The sequence below is a fragment of the Leopardus geoffroyi genome, chromosome A2 (genome assembly GCF_018350155.1).
Source record: "Leopardus geoffroyi isolate Oge1 chromosome A2, O.geoffroyi_Oge1_pat1.0, whole genome shotgun sequence".
NCBI classification, from domain to species: domain Eukaryota; kingdom Metazoa; phylum Chordata; class Mammalia; order Carnivora; family Felidae; genus Leopardus; species Leopardus geoffroyi.
This window is the reverse complement of record NC_059331.1, coordinates 6965544-6988710: the sequence shown is the minus strand read 5'-3', so window position 1 is coordinate 6988710 and position 23167 is coordinate 6965544. Positions and strand designations below refer to the sequence as shown.

General features: G+C 41.6%; 1 protein-coding gene across 1 annotated transcript; it reads right to left on the bottom strand.

Moving 5' to 3' along the window:
• Positions 1-291: 291 nt before the first annotated feature.
• LOC123607372 (olfactory receptor 7G3-like) lies at positions 292-1255 on the bottom strand. The gene is given in 2 exon segments (XM_045496544.1): positions 292-972; positions 974-1255. Coding segments are annotated over 2 exon segments (960 nt in total). The 5' UTR covers positions 1253-1255.
• Between the last annotated feature and the right edge of the window lie 21912 nt (positions 1256-23167).

The following is a 23167-nucleotide window of genomic DNA, read 5'->3' as shown; positions in this document are numbered from 1 at the left end:
ACAGAAATTTAGCTTCAAGCCTAAGATAGCATTGAGTTAATAATCAGGTATGTAATATTAATTACTCTTCTCATTTTATAGGTGAATTGAACTCAGAGTTTAGTTAATAAATGACAGGTGCTACAACACAGGACAGTAGACCTTAATATAAAGCTATTTGACTTGACTTGAGAGCCAGGATTAACCACTTGGCTAGAATTGAATTAGGGAGGAGTCGGGATTTCTAGCACACCCAGTACTTCACTTCCTCTCACTCATTCTAGAAGCCTACACACAAGTCAGATGACAGAATCATGAAAACGAAGACATTCCAGAGATGAGTTTCCTCAAGGCTCCCTTGATGTCCCTGTTCCTCAGGCTGTAGATAAAGGGGTTCATCATGGGAGTGACTACCGTGTACATCACTGAGGCCACTGCCCTCTTCCCGGGAGAGAGAGAAGATGCAGAACTAAGGTAGACTCCAACACAAGTCCCATAGAATAAGCAAACAACAGACAGGTGAGACCCACAGGTGGAAAAAGCTTTGAACTTTCCACCAGTTGATGGGATTCTCAAGATGGAGGAGACAATTCGGGTGTAAGAGAAAATTATCCCTGAGAGAGGACCAACACCCAACAGGCTAGTCACTAAATACACCAGGACGTTATTGATAAGGGTATCAGAACAGGCAAGTTCAAGGATTTGAGCAAGCTCACAGAAGAAATGGGGGATTTTCAAGTCTGTGCAGAAGGACAGGTGCACCAGCATCAGACTGTGGAGCAGGGCATTCATAATGCTAATGAACAAGGAGAGAAGAATCAGCAGGCCACAGAGGCGAGGGTTCATGATGACCCTGTAATACAGAGGGTGGCAGATGGCCACATAGCGGTCATAAGCCATCGTAGTTAGGAGTAAATTGTCCATACATATAAAAACCATGAAAAAGTATACTTGAATGAGACAGCCTCTATATCTATCTATCTATCTATCTATAAGTGATAGATTTGCTCTGTGTTTGGATGTTCACCAGCATTTTGGGGACTATAGTGGAGGTGAAGGAGATGTCGACAAAGGACAGGTTGGCCAGGAAGAAGTACATGGGGGTGTGGAGGTGGGAGTCAGAGCTGACGGCCAGGATAATGAGCAGGTTCCCGAGCACGCTGACCAGGTACATGGACAGGAACAGCCCAAACAGGAGGGGCTGCAGTTCTGGATCCTCCGAGAGACCCAGGAGGAGGAATTCTGATACTTCTGTCTGGTTTTCTGATTCCATGTTGTTGAGGTGCCTGCTGAGTTAGAGACAGGAGTTAGTTACGATGAAACAGACACACAGACGTCACTTGCTTGAGAGACATCTTTTATTCATGCTTTAAATTCTAGTAATATTTAAACAATTCTTCCCATCAGGTTCGTCTACGCCTTTTTTCCTTCACCAAGTAAATATTGAGTGACTTCTATGTATCATCCATTTTTCTAATGCTAACATTAAAAATGAAGAGGGACCTGGGTGGCTCAGTCAGTTAAATGTCAGACTTCCACTCAGGTCATGATCTCATTCTCCTGAGTTCAAGCCCCAGGCTCTAGGCTGACAGCTCAGAGTCTGGAGCCTGCTTCAGATTCTGTCTCTGTGTCTCTCTGCCCCTCCCCAACTCACACTCTGTCTCTCTCTCTCTCTCAAATATAAATAACATTTAAAAGAAATTTTTTTAAGTAAAATCTAGGATTAGATTCTGTAGCTTCTTCAAACAGTATCAGACCTGGTTAGATGACTTAATTTTCTCAGAAAATCTTAACTGTGTAGTCAACCCTATACTGCTTGACTCTGTTCATAATTGCAAATCTCAGGTAATCCTGGAAATTATAATCTGACATTCTCTATTGCCTTTGTGTGAGAAGTAACACTATTAACCCATTCCTTTAAATGTTCTATATTTTACAATCACATCAAATCATTCTTTAAAAATTTTTTTAAGTTTATTTATTTTGAGAAAGAGAGAAAAGGGGAGGGTCAGAGACAGAGTGAGAGAGAGAGAATCCCAAGCAGGCTCCAAACTGCCAACCAAGAACCTGACATGGGGCTTGAAGCCACAAACTGTGAGATCGTGACCTGAGCTGAAATCAAGAGTCAGATGCTTAACCAACCAAGCCACCCAGGTGCCCCAATGTCAAATCATTCTATTGGGACCTATCTTTTTCGAAGGAATTTCTTTTGCTGGACTTGTGACTTGTCATTTATCATCAGCCTACAATGGATGAGAGACATTATAAGAAAAGGTTGAATGAGTCTTGTTATTGTGTCTGCTTAAGAAATGTCATATCCATAGGGGAGATTCCTGTCTGTTCTTTAAAACAAGAATACCAAATGCTTTTTATGAACAACTGGTTATTTTCTCTCATAATCACATTCTTTTCTTTCCTTTCCCTTCCCTTCCCTTCCCTTCCCTTCCCTTCCCTTCCCTTCCCTTCCCTTTCCCTTCTGGCTTCTAGAAAGCTTAGAGCTGGGTATATGGGCCATGTCTAGAAACTCAGAGTTATTTTTATAGCATATTTATTTTTTTATTTTTAATATTTTATTTTTTAAGTAATCTCTAAACCCAGTGTGGGGCTCAAACTCACAGCCCCAAGATCAAGAGTTACATGCTCCACCAAGTGAGCCAGCCAAGTGCCCCTGTAGCATATTTCTTTTGACTAATTTTTTCTTGGCAGCCAGCACCTTCTAGGATATGTCCAAATGGCAGTGGTTTTGTAATGATCCCCCACCTTCCAAGTACCCTTGAGTGCATTTGATTTTGTGCATCTTTACAGAGCAATCTTCCCATAGGTGCCAGCAAAGGGCCAGCACATCCTTGTGGGATACTTCAATGGCTCTCTACCCATTAAACACCCAAGTCCTCAGTGGCATTCAATTTCCTCCATGATCTGGCCCCTGTAATAATTACATATGGGATGATGTAGTCTCAGCAATTGCCACCTCATAAAAATAACATTCCAGGGGAGCCTGGGTGACTCAGTCGGTTAAGTGTCTGACTTGATTTTGGCTCAGGTCATGATCTCACAGTTCATGGGATGGAGCCCTGCATCAGGCTCAGCACTGACAGTGCGAAGCCTGCTTGGAATTCTCTCTCCTTCTTTCTCTGCCCCTCCCCTGCATTCTTGAGTCCTCTCTATCTGAAGGAAAAAAAAAAAAAAGAGTGAATAATTCTAGAAGCTGGTATGCAAATACATTATTGACAAAAATGTATCATTTTCTGCTTTAATCAAAGCCAAACCATCTCAGGATGTGAATTTGGAAGGATACATATTCATAATGGAAGTGGAGGGAGGATGGAATGCATGGAGTCTTGAGAGAACAAAGGAGGTGACTGAGCATTTTTTCCTCGGCCCTCACACTGGCCTAAGTGGGGGGAGAGAATTGTTGAACCAGCCAATGCTAACATCAAGGCCACTTGACAGAATTGCAATCCACAGGATGGTTAATGGAGCAAGGGTAGGAGGACATTAGTCTAGTCATGAAAGGGAGAAGTGGAGCAAAGGTCAAGGGACATTTATGTCCGTCAAATGAATAGGATACTCTATGCAGTAAACAAGATAGAAGGGGCACCTGGGTGGCTCAGTCAGTTGAGCATCCAACTTCAACTCAGGTCATGATCTCATGGTTTGTGAGTTTGAGCCCCGTGTGGGGCTCTCCTGTCAGCACTGACCCTGCTTCACATCCTCTGTTCCCCCCTTTCTCTGTCCCTCCCTCTCTCTCTCTCTCTCAAAGATAAATACACTTTAAAAAGAAAAGAAAAGGTCTCAGTGCTACAGACATACTCTAGAAATATTGGCGGTACTTACTGCTGTTATTATTTTTATTAATAACAGTATAGTTGTTGTACTAGCCTTTATACTTGACCTTAGCCAAAAGACCAAGAAACAGTGTGGTAGTCTTTATGAAAGAGAAAATATTCGGCTTGGTTTAGGATGTTCCCTTTTCCTTGATTTCCTGATACACAGGCTGTTAGCTTTTTCAATAGTCACTATTGCAGAAATATGAATGGAGGTTATACATTTGGAATTTTTTCTTAAATGTTTTAATTAAAAAAAATTTTTTATTGTTTATTATTTCTGAGAGGGAGAGAGAGAGGCTGAGAGCAAGCAGGGAAGAGGCAGAGAGAGAGGGAGACACAGACTCGGAAGCAGGCTCCAGGCTCTGAGCTGTCAGCACAGAGCCTGACGTGGGGCTCGAACTCGCAGACCTCGAGATCATGACCTGAATTTCTGGAAATGGATGGTGGAAACCCACCACACCGCCTGACAGTGTGGATGTACTTAGTACTACCAAACTGGACACTGGAAAATGGTTAAAATGGTACATTTTCTGTTATGCATATTTCACTATGATTTAAAAATGAATTAATAAATAAAAAATGTTGAAGAAACTTGCTGATCTGCTTTTTTTATGCTCCTGTCCTTCATGGTGGTTTGAGAAATCAATTGCCCCTCATTTTTCACACTTCATGGGTGGTTCTTAGGGAACAGAACTCAAGACGCAGACAGATGAAATAGGTGAAGGGGGGTAAGAAGGACAAACGTCCAGTTATAAAAGAAATAAACCATAAGGACGAAAAGTACAGCAAAGGGAACATAGTCAATAATATTGTAATAACTTTGTACGGTGAAAGATGGTAACTACACTTGTCATGGTGAGCATTTTTTATTATTATTTTTTTGTTTTTTAATGTTTATTTTTGAGAGAGAGACAGAGTATGAGTGGGGGAGGAGCAGAGAGAGAGGGAGACACAGAATTCGAAGCAGGCTCGAGGCTCTGAGCTGTCAGCACAGAGCCCGACACGGGGCTCGAACCCACAAGCTGTGAGATCATGACCTGAGCTGAAGTCGGACGCTTAACCGACTGAGACACCCAGGCGTCCCCACGGTGAGCATTTTTTAACGTATATAATTGGCAAATCACTTTGTCGTACACCTGAAACCAATATAATATTGTATGTCAACAACTGTATGTTTCATCTTTAAAAAAAAAAACCCACAGATGTCTGTGTTCTACCCAAGAATTTCCCGTTGAGTACGTCGAGTATTTGCATTTCTAACATGTCCCCAGGTGATGCTGATATAGCTGTGTGGAGGGGACCACACTTTGAAAACCATTGCTGTAGAAGTTTCTAAAGTATGGTGTAGAATGAGCCCAGCTGGATTCAAATCCTGTATAAAGCCAATGAAGGAAATCCATGAACATGCTTGAGCTTTTGTTTCTTATCTGGGTAATGGAAATGAGAATGTAATATCTACATTCCAGGAATGCATATGAAAAGGAAAAATAAAGCACACAGCAGAGTATGTACTCACTGTTCATATTATTAATATCAGCATCACCGGAATTTGAGAAGATCCTGACACGATTCTTCCTTTTGAGTGGCATGTGTTGGAGGGTGTAGGGGGAAAGGACAGGAAGAATGAGGAAGTGGGAAGGAGAGAGAGAATAGCCATAGAGCAACATCGGTGAGTTGTAAGGAAGACCAACTTGAAAATTCTACTAGGACCCTTGGTTACATTTAGGGGCAAGTTGACTGGGGAGACTGGTCTCCTTTCCTTAAATCTCAGTGCCTCCTTCAAAGGATTGGATTTAGCATTAGCAATGTGACCCTAGAGCAGTTTCCCTTCTGTCATACCTGGGAAATAAAGTGGTGCATTGGAGCAGCCTGCAATCCTTGGAGAACTTTAGAAAGTTTCAATTCCTTTAAGTAGGGCATCAGTCGCTGCAAACTTTGGGTGAGGAAAAGGTGTCCACAGAGCCAGCGGCAATTGTGAATCCAGTGCCAGGGGACTTGGGAATATGCCAAGTGGTCAATAAAAAAATCCGGAGTTCCTTTAGACAGCTATTCTCAATCTTGACCGTGGATCAGACTCACCTGAAGGGTTTCTTAAAACACTGGTTGCTGGATGCCACCCCAGACTTTCAGCATGTCTAAGTGAGGACTGAGAAAGTGCATTTTAGGGACACCTAGGTTCAGTTAGTTGAACGTCCCGATTTCAGCTCAGGTCATGATCTCGCTGTTCATGAGTTCGATCCCTGTATCAGGCTCAGGGCTATCAGCGTGGAGTCCACTTCGGACCCTCTTTTCCTCTCTCTCTCTGCCCTTCCCCTGCTCATGCTCTCAATCTCAAAAATAAATAAACATTTTTAAAAAAGCGCTTTTAAAAAAGAGTGTATTTCAAATAACTCTCCAGGTGATGATACTTCAGGTAAAAATGGCTGCATCATTTTCAGGTCCCAAGGCAAAAGGAAAATGGGGGACCCTTAGCTCATAAATTTCAGAAGGTGACAGCAAAGCATTAAAGCAAGAGTGGGGTTCTCTGTGACTGCCCAGGCTGTACACACATGAACCCAGCTCTGGCTGCTGGGCTGGAGACAACATTTTGAGAACCACTACTCTAGACTTCCTACTTATTTAACCTAGGACTAACTCTACATGGGAATAATAATAATAATAATAATAATAATAATAATAATAGTAAATTGTCCCTTTTCTCCAGAACTTACAAGGGATTTCTGTATTTCCAGGATGACCCCACAGAAGACCACAGGTGTTGATGGAAGATGTGGATGTTGAAGACAAATTGACTTTTGAGAATTTCAAGAAGACAGTTATGTGTAGAGTTTCTGGACAAGATACATTTTCTAAGAAGTGACACGGTGTCTTCCTTCCTGGTCTGGTAGGTGTGAGATTGTGTGGATAGGGAAGAGGCGGTCTATTTACAGTTTTTTTCTGCCCCTAGAGGTTTTGTCTCCAAAGCTCATTAGCCAATCTTCATTCCAATCCAATTCCTACTTGCCTCGAAGGGAGGAAACTACTGGCTTGCTAATTACCTGACTGGGACAAAAGGTATTTGTCCTTTCCCTCTCCTGCCTCTTCTGTCCCAGAGTTCAAGCTCACAGTCCAGGTCTGACGAAGATGCCCACAGCAGACACCGTCACCATTCACCACTTACCACTCGCTTTTCCAGGAGGCAGTTTGCCAAAACTCAGCCATTTCTGATTGTCTTCATGGTTGTTGCCAATCAACTCTTTTTTTTTAATTTTTAACATTTTTTTATTTTTGAGGGGGGGGGGGCAGAGAGACAGGGAAACACAGAATCTGAAGCAGGCTCCAGTCTGAGCTGTCGTCACAGAGCCCGACGCGAGGCTTGAACCCGCAAACCGTGAGATCATGACCTGAGCCGAAGTTGGTCACTTAACTGAGCCACCCAGATGCCCCACCAGGTGCCTCAATTAAGCAATTATTAATTGGCACAAGTTTAACTCATCACAATCCTTTTTTTTAAAGTTTATTTATTTTAAGAGAGAGAGAGAGAGAGAGTGGGGGAAAGGCAGAGAGAGAGGAAGAGAGAATCCCAAGTAGGCTCTGCATGATCAGTGCAAAGGGCTTGAGCTTCCGAACTGTTGAATTTATGCCCTGTGCTGAAACCAAGAGTCAGAGGCTTAACCAACTGAGCCACCCAGGCGCCCTGGTAAAATTTTTTTTAAGGGGCACTTCAAAGTTAGTAAGGAAAGATTTTCTTAAGGGGGACTCTTGCAACGGGAAGATCTGCAAAGAATATGCAGAACAGGGGAGGGGTGGGTGAACAAAGCTTTCATATGCAGAGGCCGGTGGCTTGGGAAAGGGACAGGGGTGTGTCTTGAAACTCAGCAGACTGCGTTAAATACAGGCATTAACAGGAAAGACCGAGGCTGGAATGTTCACTTGGAGGCATGCCGGGGAGGGGTGGGGAATCTGGGCCTGACTTGGAGCAAACAAGTTATAGGGGGGAAGTTCTCATAAAATTTAAGGTCCAGCCTTCTCAGTCGATTTATCCTAAATTATGTCAAGCTCAGAGTTTGATCAGTTTCAGCAAGGTCTCAGCTGGAACCTTAGCTCCTCAAAGGGTGCCTGTGTTGTCTCAACTACAGGTCAATTAAAAAAAAAAAAAAGCCTGCAAGTTAGTCAGGAAAAAAAAAAGTTCCTGTGCTCACCAGCATCAATCACTCACTATCCCTTTACGATTTACTTCTCTTGTCCTCTGTGCAGCTTCCTTACTTGATTTTTCTGTATAATTATTAGTTGTTTCTTCCACATTCCTGACATTTAGAATAGTGTATGGTATACAGTAGGCACTCAATAAATATTTATTCAGTGAATGAGCGCTTGATAAAATACCCTGCAAAGAGGTGCAACCACTTAGACTCTCATAGGCAGCGAATCACTCTATTGAAATTTCTGAGTCGTTGTATCTTTCTGGATATTTAGGAAGTACCAAGTAAGCAGGAATTAGGTTAATCAGGGCGTATTCTTTGTTTTACCAATAAAGGCACCAATAAAGTGCCCTGTGAAAGTGTAGTCAAGGAGAATAGGGCGTGTCTTTTAATCCTTTAGTCCTTTCAGTTGCATTACCAGATAAAAGTCAGTGACCTTGGGAGTTTCTTCAGCCAGAGAGCACGCCGTAGCCTAGAAGTACGTGAACATCAGCCTGGCTCAAGCCCTTACTTTGATGACCTATGGGTTTCTGTGTCTTGGTGAGTAATGGAACTTGCGGCAGGGGTTCCCCACTACCCTTCACTTTGTAAGGGAATTTTTAATTTGCAGAACGTTTGCTCTTGACTGAGGGCATCAGGGTGAACTTTGAGGTTGGGGTATCTTGTGAGATGGAATTTTCCAATTATTTATGTTGGGTAGGTTTTGTCCACAGGATATCAGGATGGCCAGTATATTACCTTTTAATCATGAGTTCTATTATCAAGGTCAGCTTTGTCCTTTTCAAGGGAGCTCAACTAAAATTACAATTCCCAATGCTTGAAAATCAAGAGATTGTAAAAAAAATAATGTAACTTCCACTAAGATGTTATCTGAAATCAGAACTGAATTGACTACATGAGATGGGTTTTGCCCAGTGTTAATGAAATAAAATTTATTTCCCAGATATAACATAACAGGAAAATTAGGTATTAGCTTTGGTTTTAAATGGAAGGGATTTGGTTATAAAAAGAGTACTCTTACAGAATTTGAAGCTGTTTACCTAGATAGAATTCATCTTATTTCAAAAACTCAATATATCTTTTATTGTTGCATATATTTTAGCATTTTTTATCTTTTAGTATGTTCACACTAAACAGTTACTGGAGTGAGTTTTTGTTGCCCGTGAGTGGTCCACAAACAGTTATTACTTGCTAACACTGACCTTGTTACTACTGATAGCTCAGTCCCACAGATTTAATGACCAAAAAAAAAAAAAAAAAAATTACTAAGTGTCAGGTCCCCTGGAGTTTATAGTCCAGCTATTAAGTGTGATAAATGAGGGTTGATTGTGAATTATTGTAAATGAAAGGATTTCAGGGGAGGACTTGCTTGAAGGGTTCTTCTTGGAAAGAAAAGACCTTAAAGCCGCCATCTTAGAAATGACTACAGGACAGCTAGGGAGCGGGCTGGGGCCCTCGTGGGGCTGGGAATGGGAAAAGCATTGTAGCAAGACAGCTTGTGCAAAAGCCCTGGAGCAGCTAGGAGCCTGGAGTGCTCAGGGAACTGAGCAAGACAGGACAGGGCTGAAAACAAAGCAAGAGAGGAGGAAGGTGAGCTAGATATGGAACCTTGAAAGCAAGATAGGGATTTAATTCTAAGGCTGGGAGGAAGCCATTGTGAGTAGGCGTGGCCCATGATTAGATTATCTTTTTTTATGTTTTTCTTTTTCAAATTTTTTTTCATTTAAATTGTAGTTAGTTAACATAATGTAATACTAGTTTCAGGAGTGGAATTGAGTGATTCATCACTTCCACAGATTTGTGTTTAGAAGAGCTAGCTCTTGGAGGAAGTGAGGACGGAGGGCAGGAAGAACAAGCTTGAGGGGATGGAGATGGGATTAAGGATTAGTCCTAAGCATTTAGGAATGAATGACAGCGATCCAGACACTTGGTTTCAAAGTAGAATGAGGGATGGGGACAGATGGTGGAATGGATTCTTTGGAGACTCATTTCTTTACCCAGGATTCTGGGCACTTGATGTGGCTAGTGATGTGCCAGTGACTAGGTATAGTGTTTAAATAAGAAAAGGCCACTCTTGTACTTTTGAACATTAAAGTCTAGTGGAAGAGAAAGAATGTAAGTAAGCAAAGAACTAAATATGTAATTATCAATTGTGAAGAAGGCTACTCTTAGAATAGCAGCTCTTAGTAAGAGGAGACTAGCTTTACATGGGGGCTCACAAAGGTGATTCTGAAAAAATGACATTAAAGAGACCGAAAAACAACAGAAAAGAATTATACATGTAGTTGGGGAGAATTTTCTCTAGAGAAAGCACCATTATATGATTGATAGGATTTGGGGGTTGAGAGGGGAGGGGGAGGGGGAGGGGGTGTGGTTTGGATTAGTGTGAGTTTTGGCCAATTTCCCCTATCTGGAGTAGTTTTAGTTTCAAGGGATTTGTTGCTGTCTTTAGGGGTGGGGGAGAGAGTGTGACTATATTTTTATTTTATTTTATTTTATTTTATTTTGTTTTATTTTGTTTTTTGTTTTGTTTTACATTTTTTTAAAATGTTTATTTCCAAAGGAGAGAGAGAGAGAGTGTGAGTGGAGGAGGGGCAGAGAGAGAGACACAGAATCCAAAGCAGGCTCCAGGCTCTGAGCCATCAGCACACAGCCTGATGCAGGGCTCAAACCCACAAACCATGAGATCATAACCTGAGACGAAGTCGAACGCCCAACCAACTGACCACCCGAGCGCCCCAGAGTGTGCCTATATTTTAAATTTTCAACTGCTGTTGTGGGCTGAGGGAGAGGAATGGAGGGTGCTGTTAGGTTTTAATTGATTCCAGCCCATGGGAGACCAGAAGTGCTTGTCAAATGGTTAATCTTGTTTCGGTTAACTACAGCTGTGGGATGGGGGAAGGATGTGATGCCAATAATCCTTTCTGCCTACTTTGAGTAGCCAGGGAACTCCTGCCTTACTGAGAGTGCAAATGTTTGAAATAAAACTTTCTTTTTTTAAAGTTTATTTATTTGAGAGAGAGAGCACAAGTGGGGGAGGGGCAGAGAGGGAGGGAGAAAGAGAGAATTCCAAGCAGGCACCACATGGTCAGTGAGGAGCCCAATGTGGGGCTTGAACTCACAAACCTCGAGATCATGACCTGAGCCAAAATCAAGAGTCGGATGCTTAACTGACTGAGTCACCCAGGCGCCCCAAAACAGTTTTCTGAAACATAGTAAGTTCAGTTTTTAAGTTTCATCAGAGGAATCTATGAAAATTTTAGATGACAGTAGTTGAAAAGCAGCAGGATATGGGGTCTTAAGCATAAATTTGAGATCCCACACTGGACATTTGCATGTTATCAACTTAGAGATGAAACTTAAGTTCAAGGGGATGGATGGGTAGATACAGAAGGCACAGAATAAGGCAAGAAACAGAGGCCAGGACTGATCCTGAAGGACAGTCAGCAGTGGGAGAAGAGGCTGAAAGAGAGTAGCCAGGGCAGTAAGATGACCACTGGGAGGCTGTGGTCACAAAAGCCCAGGGAAGAAAATAACTTACAGAGGAGAGCAGTGATAGAGTTTTTCCAAGGGACCAACTTAGTCAGAAACAGAAATCCATTCACTGGATTAGTTCTCATTAATTCTCTTCAATCCTTGGCCATCTTGGCAAAATAGTGCCACCACTGGTGGTGGTGAAGGTGGTGGTGCGAACCAGGTTGGAGCATATTAAGGGAGGTGAGGAAACGGGGAGAGTATGAGGGTAGACTACCCTTCCAAGAAGTTTGGTGGTGAAGAAGAGTGAGCGGTAACCAGAGGGCTAAGTGGGACATGAGGCATAAATTTGTTTCAAGATGGGAGTTAATTACGTTTAAAATATTAAAGGTATAAGTACCCTGAAACAGAAGCTGATGGTGTTACCCAAAACTGGGTTCACCTTGTGGTGGGTATTGAGTCAAAGGACACAAGTAAGCCAAAGAATAGGAAAAGGAAGGGTTTTACTTACAACGAATAAAGGAGAACATGGGCCATTTCCCAAAGCAGTGTCTCCTCCAACAACAAAACTGGAAGTTTAAGCTAAGGGCACATACACATTCATGAAGGGGCCTGTGCAGTGGGGAATTGTGCATGGAATTGGGGCGAAAGTCACCTGAAGGTGATAGAGTCCATGTCTTAGTTGATGGAATTCACAAGGCCGGCGAAGGTCAACATCATCAGTTCTTAGGCTCCAGTTTGTTGTCTGAGTGATCAAAGGAGTTTAAATCCTGCAAAGATAACTCAAGAATGTGGTTTGGACCAGTAGTGCTGGTCAGGCAGAGATCGCAAGGTGGCCTGGGGCCTAAAATGGCTTCTTATGTCAAGAAAGCTATGTCTCACTTTTTCCTGGGGACCCCTAACTCTTTCTGCTTACAGTGGTGATGGAAAAGAAGAACCAAGGAATAATCAATAGAGTAAGCTTTCTGAGAGAAGATATGAAGGGGTAAGACCAATGATTCTTAATGAGGGCAATCTTGCACCCTAGAGTACATTTGGCAATATCCGGAGACAAGTTTAATTTTGCAACTGGAGGGGATACTACTGACATGTACTGGGTAGAGTCTAGAGATGCTGCTAAGCATATGGGCGCCCCCATAACAAAGTATCCAGTCCCAGATATCAGTAGTGCCAAGGATGAGAAACCCTGGCGTAGAAAGGTAAGAGATATTGGCTTTCGGTAAGAAGGAAGAGAGGTGCCTGGCTGGCTCAGTCAGAAGAGCATGTGACTCTTGATCTCAGGATTATGAGTTTGAGCTCCATGTTGGATGTAGAGATTACTTAAAAATAAAATGTTCATTTATTTATTTATTATTATTATTTTTTAATGTTTATTTGTTTTTGAGACAGAGAGAGACCGAGCATAAGCAAGGAAGGGGCAGAGAGAGAGAGCGAGACCCAGAATGTGAAGCAGGCTCCAGGCTCTGAGCTGTCAGCACAGAGCCCGACGCGGGGCTCGAACTCACGAACTGTGAGATCATGACCTGAGCCAAAGTTGGCTGCTTAACCGACTGAGCCACCCAGGCGCCCCTAAAATGTTTTTTTTTTAATAAAATTTTTTTTAACGTTTATCCATTTTTGAGAGAGAGAGAGAGACAGAGCGTGAACAGGGGAGGGTCAGAGAGAGAGAGGGAGACACAGAATCTGAAACAGGCTCCAGGCTTTGAGCTGTCAGCACAGAGCCCCATGCAGGGCTTGAACTCACGGACCGCGAGATCATGACCTGAGCCGAAGTTGGACGCTCAACCGACTGAGCCACCCAGGTGCCCCATAATGTTTTTTGTTTTTTTTTAATGTTTATTTTTGAGAGAGAGGGGCAGAGCACAAGAGGAGGAGTGGCAGAGAGAGAAAGAGACACAGAATCGAAAGCAGGTTCCAGCCACTGAGCTCTCAGCCTAGAGCTCCATGTGGGACTCGAACTCACAAACCATGAGATCACGACCTGAGCTAAAGTGGGACACTAAACTGACTGAGCCACCCCGGCGCCCCTAAAATCTTTCCTTTTTTTTTTTTTTTTTTTTTTAAGGAAGACATCTTGTCTGGAAAGTGAAAGAAGTCATGATGGTGTCGGACTACTTTTGAATTCGTGGCAAAGAGAGGAACGATCCTTCTCATCATTGTCACTATTCCTCTGTGAAGTAAGATATCAGATCATTTGTTGTGAAAGAGGGAAAGTGGAGACCATGTGAAATTCAAAATCCCGGACAAATTGTGAAAAGAGTTTTGGATAACTAGAGGGTTAAATTGCCAGTGGAGCTTTTCCTTTAGTGTTGAAGGCCTGTTTAGAGTAGACAAAGGCCTCAAATTTTTAGGGTTTCCCATATAACTGGTTAGGTGGGAATCATCCGGGTAGGATAGACAGATGGCTGGAATTATCCAGAGCAGGGGTTACAGCAGGACAGAGAAAGGAACTGGAGGTTTTGGGAAATATATTATTGAAATGATGGGCCATGGCGTTTTATATGTAGTGTCAAGGAAATGGGGGTTATAAATAGCAACGTAATTGGAGGATGGACAGCTTGGATGCCTCTCTGAGGTAAAAAGAGCAGGTGCAATACAGATTAAAAAGTGAACAGGGTAGACATATAGCTACTATGTTCAGGGAGTTCAGGGATGCCCGACATTTTGCTCTGGAGAGGTTAAGAGTCTTAGTGACAATAAATTCAAGGTTTGTAACTGATATGCCGAAGCCAAGGATGTTTGCTAGTTTATGCCCAAGAACATAGAATCCTCTTGAATCAAGGTAGAGAGTGAAAGAGTAGGAGTCAGGTGCCTAGTTTATGCCCAAGAATATAGAATCCTCTTGAATCAAGGCAGAGAGTCAAAGAGTAGGAGTGAGGTGCCGATGACTTTAATGAGTCAGGTCTATGTGTTGGTGCCATTGCAGATGACAAACCAGTATAGTTGCTCAACGGAGATGGGATTTTTGACAAATGATGGGTAATGTGGTTTGATAATAGGGTAGATTTGCCTTAGGGATGAGGAAGATCAAGAACCCCTACCATATTGCTTTGAGGTTGTCCAAGGCAAGGAAAACAAAGACCCAGGATCAAATTGCAAGTTTGTAGGTTCTTTTGTTAATGTTTCTTTGTTTCAGAGCCCTGACTGTAGTGGACCATAGATGCAAGAAAAAGAGCATCCTGGGCATGTTTATTCAAAGACTCGCAAAATGGCAGCCACACATCTGTCTTCTGGATTTGGTAAGTTCCTAGGATAGATGCTCTTCACTAGAATTACATGGTCTCTCCACCCCAGGTGGGTACAGAAGCAGGGAGCTGAGTAGCCACAGAGGAGAACTGGGAAGGCAAGGCTGAAATGCGAGGAAGTGGTGTGAAACTCTACAAAGTCTTGGAGCCTCATAATTTGCTCATGTATGATTCAGTGCCCTTTGGGATTTTGGAGGAAAGACAATGTAAATCTTGGGGAGATGGAAGAATATTTAAGGGTGGCACTTCATTATCCCATCCTTTTGTTCTGTAAAGTTGGGAAAGATAACTCCATCTTTCTGAGTTTCAGTTTCTGTGCCTAGGAAAATTGAGACTAAATCCATTCCTCGTGGGTATTAAGGCACCCTAGTTTCTGGCTCTGGGGGACAGGGCAGGTTGCTGTGGATAATATGCTTTGTGTGTGTTGTGTGTGTGAATGTGTGTGTGTGTGTGCGGTGACTCAACTGATGTGGGGCAATTTCTAGGCTCGTGAGTGTCAACAATATTGGATGTGCCTAGACTCCCATGTCACCGTGTCTTTTATCTCTGCCTGTTCTAGACCCTGCTCATGCCCATGTGAGGGTCACAGAGGTGGAAAACATCCATTCTGTGTTACAGGTGAGTCAGGAATCTTTTTCTTTCTCCTACAATACAATTCTTTCCTGGAGTGAATGTGTTTCCTGCCAACACTCTGGAGTGTTAGCCTTAAAAATAAAACTTGTCAGTGATTTTACCAGCAGAAATGGGTTTATTCAGGAATAGCAGAGCATTGCAGTTTGGGACAAGAAAGCTATAGCAAAACTATAGGCAAGTCTGGAGAACAGAGAAGGGGAACCTCTTTCATAGAGGAATGGAGGGAGTTGGAAGGCTCCTATAAGCAAACTATCTATTGCATAAATTGGGAGTTCAATGTATAGTGGCTTTCCATTGGCTAAGTTGAGGCAGTCTCATTCCCTGGGCTGTTGCTTAAGGAGGAGAAAATCTTTTTTCCTCCTGCTGGGGTAGTAAAGGAAGGATTTACAAGATCTGACTCTTCCGGTTGGGTCTGCAATGACCACGAGTGGTAGGGGGCGAGAGCTCCCCCTGCTGGCTTCCCAACTCCACGTCAGTGAGGTTTCCCTTTGAATTTTCGTAGGAGCCTTCCAACCCGTCCATGATCTTTTTTTTTTTTTTTTTTTTTTTCAACGTTTATTTATTTTTTGGGGACAGAGAGAGACAGAGCATGAACGGGGGAGGGGCAGAGAGAGAGGGAGACACAGAATCGGAAACAGGCTCCAGGCTCTGAGCCATCAGCCCAGAGCCTGATGCGGGGCTCGAACTCACGGACCGCGAGATCGTGACCTGGCTGAAGTCGGACGCTTAACCGACTGCGCCACCCAGGCGCCCCCCAACCCGTCCATGATCTTGAGACCCGATGGCGGCTCAGGGACTTCCAACAAAGTTCTTCCTCTACTCTACTATTTATAATTTTTTTTTCAGTCATCTTTGCTCCCTAATGATGTTAGGGGAAGTAAAAGGATATAACATGTATGGTCATTCTGTATGGAAAAATGTATTCATTTAGCCAGTATTTTACCTGCAGTGTGTTCAAGCCTGTGGTGGATTCTGGAGATAGAAAGGGTAAGACTGTAGGGAAGCCTGGGTGGTTCAGTCAGTTAAGTGTGCAACTCTTGATTTCGGCTCAGGTCATGATCTCATGGTTTGTGAGATCAAGCCCTGTGTCGGGCTATATGCTGACAGAGGGGAGCCTGCTTGGGATTCTCTCTCCCTTGCTTTGCCCCTTTCCCGCTTGTGCTTTCTCTGTCAAGTAAACTTTAAAAAATCCTTAAAATAAGAGTCAGACTATAAAAACTTTTAGCCTAGAAGTGGAGAGATACATCTCATTATGTGTTAGAGATGCTTTAAATTCTTGAGACCGAACAAGAGCCTTAAGAAGTGTGTGTGTGGGGGGGGGGTGGTGTGTGGGTGGCTCAGTCCGTTAAGCATCTGACTTCGGCTCAGGTCATGATCTCGCAGTTCATGAGTTCGAGCCCTGTGTCGGGCTCTGTGCTGACAGCTCGGAGCCTGGAGCCTGCTTCGGATTCTGTGTCTCCCTCTCTCTCTGCCCCTCCACTGCTATGCTCTCTCTCTCTCAAAAGTAAAAACAATTTTTTAAAAGAAGTGAGGGAAGAGGACTGAGTCCTAGGATTTTGAAATTACTATGAAAGAGGTCTTTCATTCTCAGTGAGGTCACCATGACCCTCTTCCCAAAAATGCTGGTGGGGTTGATTGCTGGTTGAGACAAAATATGTTAATTATTTTAGAACTCAATAACCTTTGAGGATGTGGCCATGGACTTCACCGAGGAGGAATGGGTGTTGTTGAATCCACGTCAGAGAAAACTGTACAGAGATGTGATGCTGGAGAACTACAGAAACTTGGCATCGCTGGGTAAGGCTGACACAATTCCTTCCTTTATTTATTGAGTTTGAGCATGGATTTCTGGCATGCATAAGTCCCAGTTACCTTGTGGTATAGGCTATAGGTTTCTTGTAGGTTTTGTTTTGTTTTGTTTAAAGTTGGCTTTTTATTTTTTTTTTAAATGCTTATTTTTCAGTGAGGGAGAGACAGAGCGTGAAGAGCAGAGTGAGAGGGAGACATAGAATCCAAAGTGGGCTCTAGGCTCCGAGCTGTCAGCTCAGAGCCCGATGCGCGGCTTGAACTCACAGGCCATGAGATCATGACCTGAGCCAAAGTCAGATGCCCAACTGAGTCAGCCACCCAGGCACCCTTCTTGTAGGTTTTTGTAGATTTTTACATTTAAGAAAAATAGCTTGTATTAAGATATCATTTACCTACCCTAGCTTAGCCATTTAGAGAATACAAAGCAATGTGTTGCGTATGTGTGTCTGTTTTGTGTTTTTAGCACATGCAGAGTTATACCACCATCACCGCTGTCTAATCCCAGAACATTTCCATTGCCTTGCGTACGGGGCATTTCATTCCTCCTCAGTTTCCAGATCCTTGCAATAACTTATAGATTTGTCTATTCTGAATATTTCATATTAATGGAGTCATACCACATGTGGTCTTTTGTGATGTGTTTCTTTCCCATAGCATCATATCTAAGTTCATCCATGTTATAGCATACGTTGCTACCTACCTCTTACTTATTGCTGAATAATATTCTGCTGTGTAAACATAACACATTTTGTTTGTCCATTCACCAGTGGATGGACATTTAGATTTTTCGCACTTGCTGCCATGAATAGTGCTGCTACAAACATTCATGTAATACAAGTTTTTCTGTGGACATATGTTTTCATTTGTCTTGGGTATGTGCCTGGGAGTGGAATTGCTGGGTCATTTGGTAACTCTCTGCTTAACATTTTGAAGAACTGCCAGTTTTCCAAGTTGGCTGTATCATTTTACATTCTCTCCAGCAATGTATAAATGTTCCAAAACATCTACATTCTTGCCAACACTTATTTCTGCCTGTCTTTTTGTTTATAGCTATCTTAATGTTTTTAGAATGGTATCTCATTGTGCTTTTGGTTTGCATTTACTTAATGACTGATGATATTAGGCAACTTTTCATGTGCTTATTGGGCATTTATATATCTTTTTTGGAGAAATATCCTTTTAAATCCTTTGCCCATTTAAGAATTAGATTGCCATTTTTTTTTCTGTTGAGTTGTGAATGTTCTTTATGTATTCAGGATACTGATCCCTTATCAGATATATAATTTTGCAAACATTTTCTTACATTCTGTGTGTTGCCTTTTCACTTTTTTTGGTGGCATAAAGGTTTAATTTTAATAAAGTCCAACTTATTTTCTGGACTCTCAATTCTATTCCAATGGTTTATATATTTTTTAAAAGTTGGTTTATTTATTTTGGGAGAGAGAGCACAAATGGGGAAGGGGCAGAGGGAGAGAAAGGGAGAGAGAGAATCCCAAGCAGGCCTCCTGCACCACCAGTGCAGAGCCTGATGTGGGACTCGAACTCACGAATCGTGAGATCATGACCTGAGCCGAAGTTGGGTGCTTAACCAACTGAACTACCCATGTGCCTCTCCAATGGTTTATATTTCTATCTTATGCCAGTTCCATGCTGTTGGTTGCTGTCATAGCTTTGAAGTAAGATTTGAATTGGGAAATGTATGTTCTCCAATTTTGTCTTTGTTAAGATTGTTTTGACTATTCTGGATCCCTTGCATTTTCATATGAATTTTAGAGTAAGCCTGTCAATTTCCACAGAGAATCCAGGTGGGATTCCAATGTGGGAAGCCACATTGACTCTGTAGATCAATCTGGAGAGTTGCTAATTTAGCATTATTAATTATTCCAGTCCATGACCATGGGATGTTCTCTCATTCATAGAGGTCTTTATAAATTTCAATTAATTAATTATATTTAAAATTGAAGTATAATTAACATATATTATATTAGTCTCGGGTGCACAATAGAATGATTCCACAGTTTCATACATACAGTGCTCATTAAGATAAGTGCACATATGCTTAATCTCCTTTACTATTTCACTCATCCACCCATCTCCCCTCTGGTAACCATCTGTTCTCTGTAGTTAAGAATTTGTTTTGGTTTTGGTTTGTCTTTTTTTCTTTGTTTTGTTTCTTAAATTCTACACATGGGTGAAATCATATGGTATTTGTCTTCCTCTGGCTTACTTCACTTAGCATTATACTATCTAGATCTACCCATGTTGTTGGAAGTGGCAAGATTTCATGCTTTTTTATGGTTAATATTCCATTGTATATATACACCACATCTTACTTATTATCCATTTATTTAGTCAATGAACACATCGGTTGCTTCTGTATTTTTGCCATTGTAAATAAGGCTGCAAAAAACATAGAGGTGCAGATATCTTTTTGAATTAGTGTTTTCATTTTCTTTGAGTAAATACCTAGTAGTGGAATTATTGGATCATACGGTAATTCTATTTTTAATGTTTTGAGGAAACTCCATACTGTTTTCCACAGTGGCTGCACCAGTTTACATTCCCACCAACAGTGCAACCCTCTTTTTCCTCACATTCTGACAGATGTGAGGTGATAGCTCATTGTGGTTCTGAATTGCATTTTCTTGATGATTAGTGAAGTTAAGCATCTTTTCATGTGCCTGTTGGCCATCTGTATGTCTTTGGGGAAAAAATATCTATTGGAATGTTTGTTTGCTTGTTTGTTTGTTTTTTTAAGTAGGCTCCTTGCCCAATGTGGTCAAGAGTCACATGCTCTACCAACTGAGCCAGCCAGGCACTACTGTAGTGTCTATCTGGTTTTGGAATCGAATGAATTTGGAAAATTTCCTTCTTCAATTTTTTTTAATAGTTTCAGAAGAATAGATAATCACTCTTTAAATGTTTGGTAGTGCTTTAAGTGTTTGCTGAGCTATCAGCACAGAGCCCGATGCAGGGCTTGAACCCATTAATCGTGAGATCATGACCTGAGCCAAAGTCAGATGCTCAACCGACCGAGCCACCCAGGCGCCACCCCTCTAACTTTTAATTTAAGTTATTGGGTTCTTCATCTCTGATTGGTCATTTTCATATTTTCTACCCATAGAGATCTGTAGGTTCTGTTAACAATGTATTGTAATTCTCAATGCCTAAGTCTTCTGTGAAATTTATCCTTAAGCGTTTTCTTTCTGATACTATTATCAATGGAATTGTTTTCTTAATTTCATTTCCATGATATTCATTGCTGGTACATAGAAATAAAATTGATACATTGTATATGATTTTTTATCTTGTAACCTAATAGTTTTGTGTGTGTGTGTGTGTGTGTGTGTGTGTGTGTGTGTATTCTTTCAGATTTTCTACTTATAAGCTCATGACATCTGTGAATAGAATTGGCTTTTCTTCTTTCCAAACTGGATAACTTTATATGTATTTTTCCTTGTCTAGTTGCCCTGGATAGAACTCTCAATGTAATATTGAATGTAAGTGGCCAGAATGGACATCCTTTTGTTGTTGTTTGTTGTCCATTTAGTCTATTTATAACAGATTATTTTAAATCTTTTCCTACTAAGTCCAAAATGTGGGCCTTTTAAGGGACATTTCGTTTTGGCTGCTTTTCTTAGCCCTGTATGTGTGGTATACTTTCTTGTTTCTTTGCATGTCTCAATTTTCCCATGAAAATGACATTTTAGATGACATATTTTATCAACTCTAGTATCAGAAGCCTCTGCCATCAAGATATATTGTTTTTATTATTGGTGCTTATTTGTTTAGTCACCTTTCTAGCTGAATTCCAAAGATTCTGTAATCCCTGCAGTGTTCGGTCACAGAATTTTCTCCTACCTTTTCTCATTAAAAAGTGCTTATTTTAATTTTTAAGCCTGGTTTCCTGGTCATTATAATTTAGTAGTCCAACAATGATTAGTAATGCTTTCTTAAATCCCTTGCCTATGTCTCTTCATGTCTTACTAAGTAGATCTGTGTAAGGAATCATGCCTTTAAGCTTCAGGTAACTTATAAGACAGGTTATTTTTCACTTTCTATTTGGGCAGGGTCCAAAAGTCAACCAAAGCTAAGTGACTTGGGTCTTAGCCATTCCTAGATCTTTCCTGGGCGTGTCCATAGCCTTGCTTGCGCACATAATTCTGGATCTCCAGGAACTTATTGGAGCTTTTCAAATTCCCCAAGGTAATGCCTTGGGGGTAAGAGCTTTTTTCCTGCTGAGCTCTGTGTAGAATCCAATAGCCACAACACCCGAGAATATAGGTTTTCTAGGGAGCTGCGAGCTGAGAAAAATAATAATGACTGTATTCTGGGGCTGATTCTTTTAACAGAGCCAGATCTCTTTGTTGACTGCAAGGCTGGTGGTTTTTAACCATGATGCCATGGAGCTGAGGAGAGAGGAGTAGAAATAATCTGAAGTTAAAATGTCAAAGACAATCTTCTCTTACCGAAGTTCATTGATTTTTTTTTTTTTCTTGGTTAGACATTTTTCCATTTGTTCTTTAGCTTTGGCTAATTTCTAGAGTTCTGAATTGATTCTATTTGTTCTATTTGCCCGTCATTTGTTGTTCCAGTGGGAGAGATGAGCTAAACGGAATCGTCATCCTGTGATTCTGAAAGTTGATCTCCCAAGTGCTTGACTTTTGCTTTGTCAGTTAGAAATTTGTTGTAATCATGTTGCTCCTCTTGAAGTCACACTTACCTATCTTCAGAACCTCAAAGATGAAGTTGTTACCACAGTTTTGTGGTGGTTTTTGTTGTTACCACAGTTTTGTGGTGGTTTTTGTTGTATACTGCATGGGTCTCTCATGTGCATTGTTCCCCATTATAGAAAAGCAGCTCAGCAGACCTGCTCTGATCACCCAGATGCAGCAGGAAGATGAAATGAAATCAGAGACAAGAAATCACCAAGATACTTGTTCAAGTGAGCAGTGGACATATATGAATGTTTTGTACCAGATCTGGTGGGGCTGAGAGGGAGGTATGTTATGAAAAGTCAAACAGGAAACTTAAACCAAATACCCTTTAAATTTGAGGAGAAAGCAGAGACCATTTGGTGTGGGCTTATTTGTGTAACTTCAGCGTTCTCTAGTATTTGGCTTTTAACCTGTCATACTTTCTTATGTTCTGAAAGAAAGACCTGTCTTGCCTTTTAATATTTACATTTAGAATCACTGTCTAATTCTTCCCATTTTGCATATATAGCCTTGGTCTTTGCCTGTTAACATAATTTTCAATCATGGTAGAACGTTCCTCAGTAAATTATATAAAACACTAAGGCATGTAAGTATCATTCCTTTGATCAAGAATGTATTTTTCTTGCACATTGTCTTCCTAAGGTTAGGGTCTATTTGAAGAGAAGTCCACACGGGTCTTAGTTGTGTCCTGAACATCCCATCATTTAAATTTTTTTTTAATGTTTTATTTTATTTTTGAGACAGAGAGAGACAGAGCATGAACGGGGGAGGGTCAGAGAGAGAGGGAGACACAGAATCTGAATCAGGCTCCAGGCTCTGAGCTGTCAGCACAGAGCCTGACGTGGGGCTCGAACTCACGGACCATGAGAACGTAACCTGAGCTGAAGTCGGAAGCTCAACTGACTGAGCCACCCAGGCACCCCCATCCCATCATTTTATATTCTAGGTTGTTTCTTACTTGTCTCAGATTGGACTTGGGGTTTACCTGCTTTTGCCAACATATTGTCACCACTTCTTTCCCAAAACTTACTTTCCCCCCAATTTGTTCAGATGGGATAGTTCTCCCTAAAACCACACAATCACAACATAAACAAGATGTTTTGGAGAAAGAAGCTCTACATGGCAAGAAGGTAAGAGTCATATGAGAATTTCTTGCTCTCTATTAGAAGTCCAGAATTCCATGTAATGGAAAAGGAATTCATGAACTAAGGGGTAATTTGAGGTTCTTTTTTCAACGTTTATTTATTTTTGGGACAGAGAGAGACAGAGCATGAACAGGGGAGGGGCAGAGACAGAGG